This window comes from Blennius ocellaris (assembly GCF_963422515.1).
Source record: "Blennius ocellaris genome assembly, chromosome: 16".
Lineage (NCBI taxonomy): Eukaryota > Metazoa > Chordata > Actinopteri > Blenniiformes > Blenniidae > Blennius > Blennius ocellaris.
The window spans coordinates 19,421,846-19,438,761 of NC_137665.1; the positions used below are offsets into that span (position 1 = coordinate 19,421,846).

General features: G+C 45.0%; 1 protein-coding gene across 1 annotated transcript; it reads left to right on the forward strand.

Annotated features, from left to right (window-relative positions):
• Positions 1 to 546: 546 nt before the first annotated feature.
• Positions 547 to 16,691, forward strand: rgs9a (regulator of G protein signaling 9a; the record flags this gene model as incomplete). Its single annotated transcript, XM_080511051.1, is given in 19 exon segments — positions 547 to 615; positions 2,199 to 2,295; positions 7,074 to 7,124; positions 7,207 to 7,313; positions 7,736 to 7,787; positions 8,194 to 8,252; positions 8,959 to 9,035; positions 10,399 to 10,480; positions 10,595 to 10,657; positions 11,098 to 11,127; positions 11,222 to 11,283; positions 12,715 to 12,828; positions 13,039 to 13,154; positions 13,500 to 13,587; positions 15,542 to 15,563; positions 15,565 to 15,639; positions 15,641 to 15,682; positions 16,282 to 16,364; positions 16,685 to 16,691. Coding segments are annotated over 19 exon segments (1,296 nt in total).
• Between the last annotated feature and the right edge of the window lie 225 nt (positions 16,692 to 16,916).

The window sequence follows — 16,916 nt, forward strand, 5'->3', positions numbered from 1 at the left end:
TATTCTATTCTATTCTATTCTATTCTATTCTATTCTATTCTATTCTACTCTACTCTACTCTACTCTACTCTACTCTGCTCTGCTCTGCTCTGCTCGTTCTATTCTATTCTATTCTATTCTACTCTACTCTACTCTACTCTACTCTACTCTACTCTACTCTACTCTACTCTGCTCTGCTCGTTCTATTCTATTCTACTCTACTCTACTCTACTCTACTCTACTCTACTCTACTCTACTCTACTCTACTCTACTCTACTCTACTCGTTCTGTTCTACTCTATTCAGCGTTGTCAGTTCCCCTGGAGGGAGTTTCACTGTGGGAAAGCCTTCAGCTGAAAGCTCAGCTGATTGGTGGGTGCGTCCGTCCCTCCCCTGTGTCTTACAGGTTTCCCATGCAGCCACATCCTGTCGTCACACACAAAAACCCCACAGGTCTGTCATTCAGCTCCACCTGCCAGGAGGGACATTCCACATCAGCACCCACTCCTTCACACAGTGACTTGGTCCTGGTCCTGGTCCTGGTCCTGGTCCCGGTCCTGCAGAGGAGATGACCATCAGGAGCGCCCGTCCAGACCGGACCCAACATGTCAGACCCCGGATTCACTGCCTCAAGAAGGTGAGAGCATGACTTCATCCTCACACTGACTTCTGCTCCATATGGCCTCATTACCACTCCAAGCTGGGCGTGTTTAAGAAGAGCCCTGTTAAAATACGTTTGAACTTGTGAATTTTACCCATTTCTATTTCCAGATGATAAAAACATCCTGACGTGTTCAATGTTGACATGTGTCTTAGTACGAGATCCCGTCGCGACCTGCTTGACCAGCAGCCGAGCTGAAGCTCTGTCAACATAATCTCTAATTCCACTTTAAAGCCAATTAGCTTTCAGCGTCACTGTGGTCCAAAGTGTCCAGCAGTGTGACCTGACCTTTGCTTCTCTGACTGGCCGAGGTCATCAGGAGGAGCAAATATCACTCCTTAATGTATCATGTAAGTCATAAATGATACACATTGATCTATTTTGGACATAAAAACGGGGGGGGGAAACAAATCAGGGTGCCGTTTCTCGGACCCTTTTAAAGCCAGGTACCTGATTCCTGAAGACAATATTTCATTCACACGCCAGATGTAACTGATTGCTGTGTAATAACGGCTGTTCCTGTATGACAATCACACCAAGGACGTGAAAACACCAATAACAATCACTTCCGTCTATTTATATGTCTGTTTCTATGACTGTTAGCAAGGTTGCGTCAAAACTACAGCACGGATCTTGTCAAAACGTTCACCACAGATACACATTAGGCCCTGGAACATTCCAGTAAACTTTTCGATAATCATCACTTTGATAATCTAACGTTGTGCTTATTAAACACGCACATTTAATACCCATGGTAATGGTTTTAGCAGCGTCACATTGGATTTATAAAACACTTCTTGATAAGCTGTTTGAGTGGGTTTTTTAAATCAATTGTAGCTTTTTTCATCAGGCTTGTTTCAGTCGTTCTATTATTCTTTGCTATTTTCATTCTTTCAGTGGTGTCAGTCCTTTGAGCTGTTTTGCTCGGGGGGTGATTTTACATCTTTTGCCTTTACTTTGGCATTTTTATTGGGTTTTTGGTGGTTCTGTTTCTATTTAAATCCCTGTCAGCGTTTTGTCATTGCGAGATCTCGTCCTTACGTTCTGAGCTCCTCCCAAAGCTCCACTTGAAGGAGCTCTCTATTGACAGCGCCCTCCCATGGCCTGGCATACTAACTACATCATTATCAGTGTGTCTGCTGCTACTCACTTCTTTTTCTTTTTACGGATTAGGTGTTGTCACGTGGAACGTTGTCGTGGAAACGGGGCCTCCCAGAACAGACTCAGTGGAGGTTCACATCCTGACAGGCTTCAGACCGTTTTTTTGGTTTTTTTTTTTTTAAACAAATTGGACAAAAGCTCCATGTCGAGATGTACTTGTGTATTTGAACTAAACAGTACACATACATTTTCCACTATTCTCTGGATTTTTATCAAATCCACCCACACCAGCAGACAAATACCGTGGCTTATGTCCCATATATCTTTTTTTTTTGGAAATGGATCAGAGGGAAAGCGAACAACCTTTTCCACAGCGTTTCCTGTTCCAAAATGTTCTAATAATTACAAAGTGCAATGAAGGTGAAAATAAGTGACAATGTGTGCCGGTCTCCTTCCAGGTGGAGGCCTCTGTAGTGGAGATGCAGGACCCGAAAAATGGGGTTAAAGGATCGGAGCAGAAACTGAACGTCACCACCATCCCCCATGTCGTCGCAGGTCAGACATTCACACACAGTTCACAATTAGGTTCTTTTGTTATAGATATAAAACAAAGAAAAAAAACCCACCGTGATGAAGCATCTGCTGGAAGGATTTGTGAATTCACACTGTGACACACTGTTTTCGTCTGGTAGTTTCATACGTACAGCTCCCGTTGGTGTACCAAGGAATAGCTTTGTGAGCCATCGTTTCAATGGCGGCCTCCATGTTGCTCTTTGAGGGTAGGGAGCGGAAACCCTGCCTTGTGAGAAGGTCGAGCAAGTAGATAATGTCATGTGATCGTGTTTATCGTCTGGAATACCTTTGTTTATTTTCTGGATTGACTGCCATTTTCCCTTTTCGATTGGCTGGATGTGGGCATCATTTGATTCTGCGAGGGAGGGGGGAGCATAGAACTGTAGTGTAGACAGAGAGGTATGTTTGTAGAATGGATTGAAGCTGTGATTGATTATCGATCGTGTACAAATTAATTTTAAAAAATCGGTTATTAACGGCTCACCGAGCGCGGATGACAACATCATGTTTTGTTTTCATCAATAAATCTGGTTTTACTTGGTCTATCGACACCAATCAAGGACTGGGGTGTCGCTTCAAGTCTGCCCTTAACAGACACGGTGGAGGTTAAGAGACTCCTCCCACCTCAAAACAAAGTGATGTCGGAGTTTCCAGCCACGAAATGCATTTCTTTCCCCGGGAGCAGCCGTGACGAGAGCAGCCTGGCTGCAGTATCCACGGCAACGCTTCAGTGCGGGCCAGGTAACAACCGTGTGTTGTTACCTGTCACCTCGATGTGTCAAAAACCAAGGAGATGATAGTGGAGTTCAGGAGGCGGAGAACACCTCATCTTCCTGTGATGATTGAGGGTGGGGGCATTGAGGTGGTCCAGAGTTCTAAACATCTGGGGGGGGTGTTCATCTGGACCATAAACTGGACAGGTCAGTTCATGCCATACAAGAGCAGATTTTGCTTCCTTAGGAAGTTAAAATCCTTTGAAGTCTGCAATGAAACGCTTAAACCTTCTTTTTTTAATCAATCTGTTGAGGCAAGTGCTGTGTTCCCCCCCCCCCCCCCCCCCCCCGTTGTGTTCTGGGACTCCTCTCCATGTCCTGAGAGTTTCAAGAGTTTATTTGTCCTGGCGACCATACGACGGTATAACAAACCTCTGTAATGTACATTTTATATCTTTTATAACCAGAACACAAAATTTGTCTTAAAAAACACTTTACAAAAGGAAACGGATGTTTCCTGTAAGCACACCGGAACTAAACAACAAGTCACCGCCGACTCCCAGCCCGTTGTTCAGCCCCATCAGATCTTTAGATATCGAAGATATTGCAACGACGTCCCTAAAAGCACCAGCGGACTGAAGGCAAAGATTCCCTGTTGCTTCAGTTTCCTTCAGGAATTCCCGCAGCTCGACTGGTGACCTTGGCAGTCGGGGTTTGAATCCGCAGCTCAGGTGGAATAGCAGCAGACCTTCCTCAGGTTAAACTCGTCAAGTGAAGCTCAGACAAACGGCGACAGGCCGCCTCGTCGCCTAAGCTGCTAACAGTGGCTAAATCAGGCCCGCCCACAATTGGATGAGAAATAAAGACTTCTTTGTGATCCAAAGTGGACTTTTAATCTGGTGTAAGACCGGGGGTGGGGGCGGGGGGGGCGGGGGGGGTCAGTAGGTTACACCAGCCGAGCCCACCATGGACTGAAGGATCGCCAATCTCCAACGATCTGAGAAAAAAAGGTCCTGCATGGTGAACACAGTAAACTCTGAGTGCAATTAATCTGCAGCTCTTACAGTCCTTTGTGTGTTTCTAAAAACGGATGTGAATTTTATTTGAGTCCACACTTTGGTCATCATGTATTAAATGATAGTTTGTCAATGACCTTCATTAACAGTAAAAGAAACTCAAACTAATTACAGATGACAACACACCAAAGGCCTCGGTGGCTAAAAAGAGAGACATATAAAATAAACAGGGCATAATTCTGATTAAAAATAAATCAATGAAACATAAAACATGTGAAAGATAAATTTGAAGTAAAAGCAAGTCTTTAAAAATGTGTTTTTCGAAGTCATATAGAAGAAGCCATTGATTTTCCAAGCCTTATCTCTTCAGGCAGGCTGTTCTAAAATCAAGCCCTGGTGGAAAAAACGCTCGGTCTCTTTTAGATTTAAGCTTCGACTTTGAAGCGACCAGAAGGGATCCACCCGTGGAAACCTGTGAGAAGGCTCGTGTGGTCGTCAGCAGATCAGTAGCATTACCTGGGGTTCGACCGTGACGAGCTTTAAAAGTAATAAAATCTGCAAACAGCATTGAACGCATGTCCCTGGTGGCGCTATGCCCGATCGATGTAAACATCTTATTGCTGTGATCAGATGTCGACTCTCATGCAACCTGTAAAGTTTCGGCCATGACAGAGCGTGTACACCTCACTTCCTGTGTCCAGAAGGTGGCGTAGTGCCCAGTGGTTGTGTGAATGGTTGTAACGTTAGCCTGTATGCTAATGAGCATGAATGCTAATTAACATGGATGCTAAAATTAGCCTGCGTGGTAATTAGCACATATGCTAATGCTAGCATGTGTGTTATGCAAATGAACATGCTAATTAGCCCGTTGTGGTTATGCACTTGGAGAGAAGTTCTCTCAACCAGAATGGAGTGGGTGTGTTGATGACGTGTGGGGGAATGTGATGACGTGGGGGGGAGTGTCGTGACGTGGGGGGAGTGTCGGGATGTGGGAGGGTGTCGTGATGGGTGGGGGGGGGTGTCATGATGTGTGGGGGTGTGTCGGTGACGTGTGAGGCGGTGTTGTGAAGTGTTAGGGGGGTGTGGTAACATGTGGGGGGGTGTCGTGATGGGGAAGTGTTAAAAGAGGAAGTGATGGACGAGAGAAACGTTTGACAGGTGAACTGTCATGCTGCTGGAGGCAATCAAGAAAAGCTGACTTGACCTCCGTCCATCTCATCATCCTCTGCCTCCACAGTGTATGCTAATGCAAGTACGCATGTTAATGACAGTGTATGCTAATGCAAGTACACATGTTAATGACCGTGTATGCTAATGCCAGTACGCATGTTAATGACAGTGTATGCTAATGCAAGTACGCATGTTAATGACAGTGTATGCTAATGCAAGTACGCATGTTAATGACAGTGTATGCTAATGCAAGTATGCATGTTAATAACAGTGTATGCTAATACAAGTATGCATGTTAATGACCATGTATGCTAATGCCAGTATGCATGTTAATGACCGTGTATGCTAATGCCAGTATGCATGCTAATGACCATGTATGCTAATGCAAGTGCGTTATGCGACTGTCTTTTGACTGTGATCAGACGTTGCTAAACTCACTGCTTATAGCGATTTTCTACCTTAGGAGCTCTCTTTGGTCTTAAGATGCTTTGTAAACTACTTTTATCTTAGTAAGGAAAAATTGTAATTTGTAGGAATCCAAAGATTGTTCTTAACGTGACGGTGACGTCACCAAGAGCTACTTTTAGCCTCAGGGTGCTTTCTGAACAGGCACAGGAGTTTACAGCACCGCCAGTTTCTGACTCTTTTCTTTTTAGAGGAAATTGGATCAGCATATGGTGACATGCTGTATTTTACTGAGGTGCACTGGCTGAGCAGAGTCTCATCTGTCTCTGACAAGAAACTGAACGTACAGATGTGTTCAAAAGCTGCATTTCGGGGTTGATCGCCAGCTTTAAGTAAAGTATTGAAATGTGGAGTGGAGTGGCCCTCTCATGAGATGACAACAAGCCAATGAGTTTGAGAGCCATGCTGGAGACTGTCTTTCCAACCTCAACTTTATAGGGTCACCAAACTCCCTAAACCAGGGGTCGGCAACCCGCGGCTCCGGAGTCGCATGCGGCTCTTTGGTCCCTCCACTGCGGCTCCTTGAGCCTCCGTCCCACTGCAGTTCATCCTGGAGGGACGTAAGGAGGCAAGGCCACCCAGAGCGCAGTCCCGCTACAAAGAGTGGAGTAAAATGTAGGCGGGTCGTGATCGACGCAGCGATGTAACGTTATTACGCAACAATAATGGATGAAGAACGTAGAATTGCGGCTGCAGGTCATGACAGCGGCTCAACTGGTGTCTGAAGCTGGGAGCTTCCTGTTCCTTTCACAGTAAAAGCGCTGCGCTGCGGAGCGCCAACAGTTCCAGGAGGTTCATTGCAGACTTGCTGAGAGTGAAGGAACATTCTAGTGAATTACACAACAACTACAGGACATTAAAGACACACCATCACACTCATGGTTCTAACAATCCACATCTCCCACATTTATCTTCCATTTTAATAATGTGTAGCAATAAAGGAGCTGAGAGCTGCAATGCATTATGGGAGTTTCTGTTTGTCGTGTTTTAAATGTAAGTATTGGGGGTTATGTTAGGTTTGTAGTGTTGGTAATGATTGTGTTTTTGTTGCTGAGTTCATGTAGTTTAGTTTATTAGTTGTAAGTTGTCGACCAGCAGTGAAGAAGGTTTTGTGTGTCGTGTCCTCCTGGCATGGTCTTCCTGTGGGACTGTCAAAATAAAATGTGTGCGGCTCTCTGGTGTGTTGTGTTCAGTGGGAAACGGGACCAAATGGCTCTTTGAGCAGTAAAGGTTGCTGACCCTGCCCTGAACCCTCAATAATATGAAAAAGAAGGAAGTAGTTTCTCAGGTCTGCTCTGAAGCGCTAAAAGTGTCTTGTTCTAGTTTTGTTTGAATAATGAAAACCTAATTTTGTTCTTGGCAAACCTTGACGCCTCCATGTCTATGTCTTTCACAGGCAAAGACATCATTTCCTGGATTGTCAACAAGATGAAGACGACGACAGAAGGTAAACACCTTCAAACTCTTGAAAAGGGTGCAGCAGAATTCCGAGAGTCTCAACTGGTTCCGTCTCTGTCTGTCCGGTCCAGAGGCCGAAGCCTTTGGCACCATGTTGGTGGCGTATGGATACGTGTACCCTCTGCAGAACCACAAGAAGCTGGTCATGTGCAATGATACCACCCTGTACCGCTTCCAGGTAAATCCAAAACCTCCTGATTAGGATTAGAGTCAAATTAATCACGGGAGTGAGCCAAGGAACAGATCTCTAAAAATAGAACTGTTGCTGGAGGAGTCGTGGTTCCACTCGGAGTCCCTCCCAGGTTAGCGGAACTCGTCACCTTGTTTTGCCTGCATGTCGTTCTTTCGGTCATGACCATGTAGACTGACTGGTGAACAGACAGTAATTATCATTGGAAATCGAACAGGGTTAAAGTCAAAGAGAAGACAGTATGAAATTATAATGCACACAGTTGGAATATTCGTAAAATCTACTGACACTGTCCCACAGTTTGTATCGAAAGCTCTTTGACATCTGTTATTATTGAACATATCTTGTACAAATATAGTAATTTTTTCCCATGTTTACAGCTTGAACAATGATGGCTGCTCTTCTTTCAGACTCCATATTTCTGGCCTACAGAGAAATGGGTTGCGGAGGACTCAGATTACGGTGGGTACAGTATGACTGGAGAGTTCAACATGAGGTCTGGGGCCAAAATCAGGTCGCCAAAAGTCCAACACAACCATGAAAATGACCACAAATATATCATTTGTATACATTTGTTAATAAACGTGGCGACTGCTTTTAGTGAATTGCCTCTTTTCAAAGATATAGATGGATGGATGGATGGATGGATGGATAAAACGAGGGTGAGAACTGAGTGAGCAGTACTCATTGAACTGAGCAACCAGTATCTAAATACAATTTGATTATTCTTAGAGTTTGTAAAAAAAAAAAAATTAGCTGAAAGCTGCAGAAATTCAGCTGTTTGCTAAATTCCTCTATTAAAAAAATAAAAAATAAAAATGCACCAAAACCAGGTTGTTTTTAGTAACTGAGTGTTGTGTCATTTTAGCTATCTACCTGGCAAAGAGGAACATCCGTAAGAAAGGCATGCTGGAGGCCTACGAACAGGTACGAAGATGAGCAGTCAAATAGAACTTCTGTTGCATTTCTTCTTTTTCTACTCAAATACAAGCAAAGGTAATGTTGGGGAAAAAAATCTCAAAATACAAAGTATCGGTTACTTAAAGGTATAGTAGAGGATTTTCTTCTTCCGGGTGGATCATCAAAATAACTGGTCCTCCCAATTGTCAATCATTCTGGTGATATATGACGTAAGCCCGTCGTACGTGCCCGTCCCTGCGCGCAGCTCACTCCACACGGTCCTCATAATGCCGGTGGCCGACCCGACGCATTATTCTCGGACATTTTTACACAGTTTCACCCCCTCTGGTGCAAATCTTCTTGTAAAGTGAGCTTATGTGAGCGATGCCGACTTGTGACTTGTAAACAGAGCGTGCACGAGAAGAACTGGGCTCGTGCACGTCTCTCGCACGCGTTTTAGTAGGCGTTCCGTCTCGGGAGCAGGTATAGCGTTGCGCATGCGCATTTTTTTCAAACGGTGGAGAGGGCGGTTCTTTCCTAAAATTCCTGAAAATCCTGCTGTATACCTTTAACAATATTTAATTGGATCTTCTGACTTGAAATGATGAAACATGTTGGTCGTGACCCAGATCAGACCACATTATGGGGCCAAATCATGAAAAAAAAATTTAATTTCAAACATGCCGCTGCTTGTTTCTGTGCGCTGGTTCGACTGTCGCTGTGTTTCTGACAGGCTCATTACAACCACCTCCATGAATGGCTCAACCACAAGTGGGACTTCATCGTGACACAAGCCAGTGAACAACACAAGTGGGTGAAGCCGTGAATAACCTCAGTGTGTCAAATTATTTTACAGAACTTTCTTTCCTTGGTTGGACAGTTCTCTGTTACTGAAGCACAGAAAGAGGAGTGGCTGACGTCCACATCTGGAAATCACAATTCACTCTGGACAGAGATACAGGAGCCTGTTGTCACACTAATTCTATCTCCGGGGCCACATGACGCCCAATTATTTTGACATTTCATTGTATTTTGCACCAGAATACAATTGTAGCATCCAATAAGACGAGTTTCTTGTCTGTAAAGACGCTTTATTATTAAACAGAACCGACCGCTCCTCCCTTCTCTGCAGACACAGTCACACACACAAGGCATGCAGCCATCTGACCCGCCCCCTTCTCCACTCTCGGCCAATCACAGGCCACCCCGCTCTAACGGTGCGTTCAGGTGACACAAAAGAATCGGAACCAACCATTGTCATCATTAAACATTAACGTTGCAATAAACCCCCACTTTTTAAATCAATCAATCAATGAAAGACTGAAATAAATAAATAAATAAATAGTGCAACAACAGACTACAACTACATCTAAATAATAAATAAATAATGGTAAATAAATACCAGTAGTAGTAAAACTCTGATAATAAAACCATGAATCAGATTTAAATACAACAAAGACTGAAGGTCAAGTCATTAAGTTACTTTTTAAAGGAGTAACTAGTGATCAGTAATCGGATTAGTTTTTGTTTTGTTTTTTAAAGTAACTGCGGCCACACTGGTGCTGACTAAGTGGTTCATGCACTCTGACCCCGACTTGTAGTTTTTAGTATGAACAGATCAGAATGTGGGTCAGGGAGCAGCCATCATGGGATAATTGCAGATTGGAGAACACATTTAGTATTATTATTACTATTTCTTCTGCCTTACATTTCAGTTTGTCTCCAAAATAAAGCTTATATTTTTTTCCTAAGAATTCCCAGTATTGGTCGAGCAAACATTCCATAGGAAAAGGTTCCTCAACTACTTATATTTTCTTGAAATATCTCAGCCCAATTTGAATTCTCTTCACGACATACTGTGAACACGACATGCATTACATATATTACATACATGTGCCTTTTTCCTGCAACGGTCTAGCAGAGCTTCTGCTTGGAATGACACACACCACTGTCCCATTAACGCAGAAAAACAGACCGTTTTTATTTTTTTCTTCAGAAAACAATGTCTCGTCAATTCAGAAAAACAGCCAATTTTTTTTTAATAGTTTTTTTCCTTATAATTATGAATTCAGAAAAACTCTTTTTTATTTTTTCATGTGAATGCGATACGGCTCAATAATGTGTGTGTGTGTGTGTGTGTGTGTGTGTGTGTGTGTGTGTGTGTGTGTGTCAGGGCGGGCAAGGAGAGGAAGAAGGCAGATCGTGTGGTGTTCGACTGCCAGGAGAGAGCTTACTGGATAGTGAACAAACCTCCGGTGAGTCTCTGTTGTTTTTATGTTGTTGTTGTTGTTTTCTTTTTAATGAGTAAAAATGTGACTGTTGCCAGTTGGAGTTCATTTCCAAATCATTTTGTTGTTGATGGTGTTCAGCGTCGCACTCACAGTGCTCTGGACTCCGGGCCAGATCGACTTGTTGATCCCGTCACTGAGGTAGTAACACATTAATAATAATTATTCCTTTCCTCGGTTTGTTTGTATTGGTTTATCGTCGGTTCAAGATATAATGGCTCTAAATGTAACTGGACTCACAGTTGTTGCCCTTTATCTGACCGACATCCTTCTGTTTCAGGACGTAGCGTACAGCTAATATAATTAGTTATCCACCATATTTGTGTATTGAAGACATAAAGGAGATTAAGCAGCATTCAGATTAAGATGACATCTGGAGAAACAATCGTCCACTGAGTGGACCAGAGTCCATATTTCATGGTCTTACTTTATAGAATTATTTATTTAATTATGTATTAGGCAGATTAATCCCTGTAGGATGTGTTTTCGTGTCTGCAGTAGTGGATCAGGATTAGCATCAGAACATCCAGTTGTATTGAATTAAAGTTCACCAACAACATTCTTATCTTCATTTTTCCTCTCAGAAAATCACCTTTGACCAGTACAGACGCAAAGTAAGTCCGTTTCTTTCTTTTTTTTCACTCTCATGAGCTTTTTACTGAAGGAAAGGAAACATGAAATTCATCCCGTGTACTTTGTGTTTTCCAGAACATGTTTTATCAACAAGCCATCATGAGGTCAAAGGTCAAATCAAGTGTGTCACTTGGAGCGTAAGTTTGTTTGTTTGTGTTATCAGTTCTGTTTTCGTGTCGATGATAACACACAAAAACACAAACGAAGACACACAAACACAAACGAAGACACACAAAAACACAACACACAATAACAAAGTAACACAGACGACACCAAAAGAACACAGAACAACGCAAAGTGTCATGTGAAACATTTGCATCTGTTTAGAAGCAGGTGTGAATCAGGTCCATTAGCAGGGATCTGTTATTGTGCGTGAGGTGAGGTGAGGTGAGGTGAGGTGAGGTGAGGTGGCGTGGCGTGGAGTGAGATGGCGTGACGTGACGTAGCGGTGGCGTGAAGTGCGGTGGCGTGACGTAGCGGTGGCGTGAAGTGCGGTGGCGTGAAGTGCGGTGGTGTGACGTGAGGTGAGGTGAGGTGAGGTGAGGTGAGGTGAGGTGGAATGGCGTGGCGTGAGGTGAGGTGGCGTGGAGTGAGGTGGCGTGGCATGAGGTGAGGTGAGGTGGCGTGGCGTGGCGTGGCGTGGTGTGAGGTGAGGTGGCGTGGCGTGAGGTGAGGTGGCGTGGCGTGAGGTGAGGTGGCGTGGCGTGGCGTGGCGTGAGGTGAGGTGGCGTGGCATGAGGTGAGGTGAGGTGGCGTAGCGTGGAGTGAGGTGGCATGGTGTGGCGTGGCGTGGCGTGGCGTGGAGTGAGGTGGCGTGAGGTGGCGTGGCATGAGGTGAGGTGAGGTGGCGTGGCGTGGCGTAGCGTGGAGTGAGGTGGCATGGTGTGGCGTGGCGTGGCGTGGCGTGGCGTGGCGTGGCGTGGCGTGGCATGGCGTGGCGTGGCGTGGCGTGGCGTGGCGTGAGGTGAGGTGAGGTGGCGTGGCGTAGCGTGGAGTGAGGTGGCGTGAGGTGAGGTGGCGTGGCATGAGGTGAGGTGAGGTGGCGTGGCGTGGCGTAGCGTGGAGTGAGGTGGCATGGTGTGGCGTGGCGTGAGGTGAGGTGAGGTGGCGTGGCGTAGCGTGGAGTGAGGTGAGGTGAGGTGAGGTGAGGTGAGGTGAGGTGTGGTGTGGTGAGGTGAGGTGAGGTGTGGTGTGGTGAGGTGAGGTGTGGTGTGGTGAGGTGAGGTGAATAAAACATGCGGTCTCGCTGGGACTGGCTCCTGATCAGGATCAGTGGTAGAAAAGATGGATGGATCCAGGATCTTTGTAAATCCGACCCTCCGTGAACCTCCCAGACCTCCAGACCTCCAGACCTCCAGACCTCCAGACCTGAGCTTCATGGTTAAAAACCGTAGGAACCGACAATAGTGGGGGTAAAGTGGGATTGAAACACGCAGGCGGTCCTGCGGGACTCAAAAAGAACCAGAAGTACGAGGTTTGGACTCAGATGTTTGTGTGACGTCCTGGAAACGTCCTGGAAACGTCCTGGAAACGTCCTGGAAACGCCCTGAAACCACTTGTGTCTCCAGCCTGGTGAAGTACATCACCACCTACAAGAACCACGACCCCTTCCTGGCCCCCTGTGCTCCCAGCAACCCCTGGCAAACGGACGAAGACTCCTACTGGACTCTGAACATGAGAAGGTGAGAGGTTATTCTTCTTCTTCATGGGGGGGGGGGCTCAATGTCATAGAGGAATACAGAAGAGAAAATAAGGGGACGCAAACATTTAACCTCACAAACTTGAGTGTACAAGAGCCGTGAATGAAACCGGCAGGACTCTGATTCAGACTCCCAGCAGACGAGATGTGTTTACCGACTAACTTTATGACCCCCCCCCCCCCCCCTACCCAGAGTGGATGTTCCCACCAAGATGCGGGTGGAGCGGTGGTCCTTCAGCCTGTTTGAGCTGCTCAGTGACCTGAGAGGACGAGACGACTTCAAGGTCTTTCTGAAGAAGGAGTTCAGCGGTACGACGACACGCTTCTGGAAACACGTCGCCTGCAGGGCCTCAACCGACATACAGGAAGGGCTTCATTAGGAACCGATACTTGTGTGGACACATGAGGAAGAAGAGAAATGACCTTAGTGTGCTGCCCCCGTGTGGCCAGTTAAGAACTGCTGATACTTTTATCAACTAAGCTTTATCGTGCTGAACTGGAGGATTAGACCCAAGAAGCTCGACAGGATGTAAAATGAAGATTTCATTATTTCAATTGGGATTATTCAATTGGGGGGGGGGGTGGGAAATGATTGTAGTAAGTCAAAACAATGATATGTTGAATACCCATGTGTGGTTTTCTTTTGTTTTCCAGGTGAGAACTTAGCTTTTTGGGAAGCAGCTGAAGAACTGAAGTGGGGAACTGCTTCCTCCATGTCAGCCAAAGCTGAGAGCATCTTCAAGTAAGCAAAAGTGGACCACTTGACAATTTGCTTTTGATTATTTATTGCTTATTGATTTTATGGCAGGAATAATTTCATTCATTTACAGAAACTGTAATTCCAATTTAACAAACCTGAGAATAAAAACAATATTCAGAGCAGTTCAGAGCTGCTTTAATCTGCATAAAGTATAGAAAAATCCATAATTCAGTCCCGACAACATGAATGAAGTCGCTTCTATCACACTGTCACAGTCGTGTAGTGGTGAGCACCTCCTCTAACTCTCATTATAGAGCATCTTCCTCCTCTAACATCTCATTATAGAGCACCTTCCTCCTCTAACTCTCATTATAGAGCATCTTCCTCCTCTAACTCTCATTATAGAGCATCTTCCTCATCTAACTCTCATTATAGAGCATCTTCCTAATCTAACTCTCATTATAGAGCGTCTTCCTCCTCTAACTCTCATTATAGAGCATCTTCCTCCTCTAACATCTCATTATAGAGCATCTTCCTCCTCTAACTCTCATTATAGAGCATCTTCCTCCTCTAACTCTCATTATAGAGCGTCTTCCTCCTCTAACATCAGATTATAGAGCATCTTCCTCCTCTAACATCAGATTATAGAGCACCGTCCTCCTCTAACTCTCATTATAGAGCATCTCCCGTCCTCTAACTCTCATTATAGAGCATCTTCCTCATCTAACTCTCATTATAGAGCATCTTCCTCCTCTAACTCTCATTATAGAGCATCTTCATCCTCTAACATCTCATTATAGAGCATCTTCCTCTCCAACTCTCATTATAGAGCATCTTCCTCCTCTAACTCTCATTATAGAGCGTCTTCCTCCTCTAACATCAGATTATAGAGCATCTTCCTCTTCTAACATCAGATTATAGAGCACCGTCCTCCTCTAACTCTCATTATAGAGCATCTTCCTCCTCTAACTCTCATTATAGAGCATCTTCCTCCTCTAACTCTCATTATAGAGGCACATTCCTTCTCTAACTCTTATTATAGAGCATCTTCCTCCTCTAACATCTCATTATAGAGCATCTTCCTCCTCTAACTCTCCTTATAGAGCATCTTCCTCCTCTAACTCTCATTATAGAGCGTCTTCCTCTCTAACATCAGATTATAGAGCATCTTCCTCCTCTAACATCAGATTATAGAGCACCTCCCTCCTCTAACATCAGTTTATAGAGCATCTTCCTCCTCTAACATCAGACTATTGAGCATCTTCCTCCTCTAACATCAGATTATAGAGCACCTCCCTCCTCTAACATCAGATTATAGAGCATCTTCCTCCTCTAACATCTCATTATAGAGCATCTTCCTCCTCTAACCACCACATTATAGAGCATCTTCCGCCTCTAACATCAGATTATAGAAGAAACTGTGTCCTGCATGTTTCAGTCTCTCCCTGCTTTAGCAGTCTAATGATGATGTCATCACCAAGGCAGTGAAAAAGCCCCATAACGAGCCCCCTCATTGCAGTCAGGTGTGTTGAACTGGGAGGAGCTAAACCCTGCAGGACCAGGGTGGGACACCCCTGTTATAGAGCAAATTCATCCCTGTAACTTTTTCTGAACTTACTGAGCAAATCAGTCATCAGACTGAGTCACGAGGAGCGTAGACGAACACAAGAGTAGGACTCAATGGACCGAACCAGAACGGGACAAAGCACGAAAACATGAAATCTTGACAGAAAGACTGGACAGACGGTGTAAAAAGACATATCAGAGAAACACCTCACAAATTCAATTCAACCTTATTTATATAGCTCCAAATACAGCACAGTCATTTCTAGAGAGAAACCCAACAGAAGGCTGAAGAAACAAAACTGGACCGTTAGGACATTGGTCTGAGGACAAAAACCAAACACACACAACAATAATAAAGAGAACACTGTCGATTTGTGACCCTCTCATGGCTTCCAGCCGTGTAATATCTTACTACTTTGCTCATGATCAGGACTTTCCTGGCCCCCGGCGCCCCCCCGCTGGATCAACATTGATGGCAGAACGATGGGTCTGACGGTGAAAGGTCTGGATCATCCTCATCGCTACGTGCTTGGAAGCCGCTCAGACTCACGTCTTCCTGCTCATGAAGAAGGTACATCTTTCCTCTGGACAATTATGTCTCTGTTTGGACTGCTGAACAGCACAAAGAACACAATTATCATTCATTTGAAGATGCGAGGACCAAGTGAGTGAGTGAGTGAATGAGTGTAGGCAAATAGCGAGAAACTTATGGGATCCCCCACCCCATCCCATGTGAAGTGAAGAAACCCTTCCGCGGATGCCGTACCGGTGGCTAAGCTCAAGGCCAGGAGACGGCGTTATAAGCCTCTCCAAACAAGTGGGACGAGACGGAGGCCCTGGTGAAAACCGACTGGCGTCATCGTGAGCGCGGCTCATATTTCTTCACGGACGCGTGGCTCACTGTTGCTGTCCAAAACTGACTTTACCAACTGGAGCAAGGACAACGGACTCATACTCAACGTGTCAAAAACCAAGGAGATGATAGTGGAGTTCAGGAGGCGGAGAACACCTCGTCTTCCTGTGACGGTTGAGGTGGGGGTGATAGATATGTGACGGGGGGGAGGGGTGGGCACAGCGGATGAGCTGGTGGAGAAGACGATGAGGACGCAGGACATTCTCAACGACAGTGGCAATGTGTCGTAATGTGTTCATGGTCTTTTGTTGCTGCAGGACACGTTCTTCCGTTATCTCAAGTCACCAGTGTACAAAGACATCCAGAAGAAGGCCCTCAACCCCGAGCTCCACAATTTCAGGTTGGTATGGCGTCAGAGTTCAGATTTAGAATGTGTCATGAGAAAACGTTCCAAAATCTGCCTCCAAGTCAAAAAGTGCAGATAAACAATCCCATGTTTCACGTCATTTTTTAGACTCCGTTGTTTGTAGCACTATGAGATTTTTTTTTCAAATGAAACGTGCATTACAAATCGAACTTGTTATTATAATTCATATTATTATGGTCTGTGGGCTGCATCAGCAGCCATTCACCCATATAGAGCTGTCCGCAGGTTGGTGGTTTATCTCGGCTAGTTTTTGTTTTTCGACATTGTCTCTTTGAAAAAGCGCCAACTTCCAGATTATAGAGCTTTTGCGCCCACCAAAGTCACTTCAACTCACTTCCAGGTTACAGAGACTCTTCCACCCACTGGCTTATGGAAGTTCAGCTAAAACCCAGATTATTTAACGTTCCTCTAACTGAAGCCTGAATCCTACTGTCCTCCTCTCATCTCATCACATTTGCTTTTGACAGTCAGAACACGTTTGGCAGGACTTTGTAACTAACCTTCTACCTACAGCAGCACTGTGAA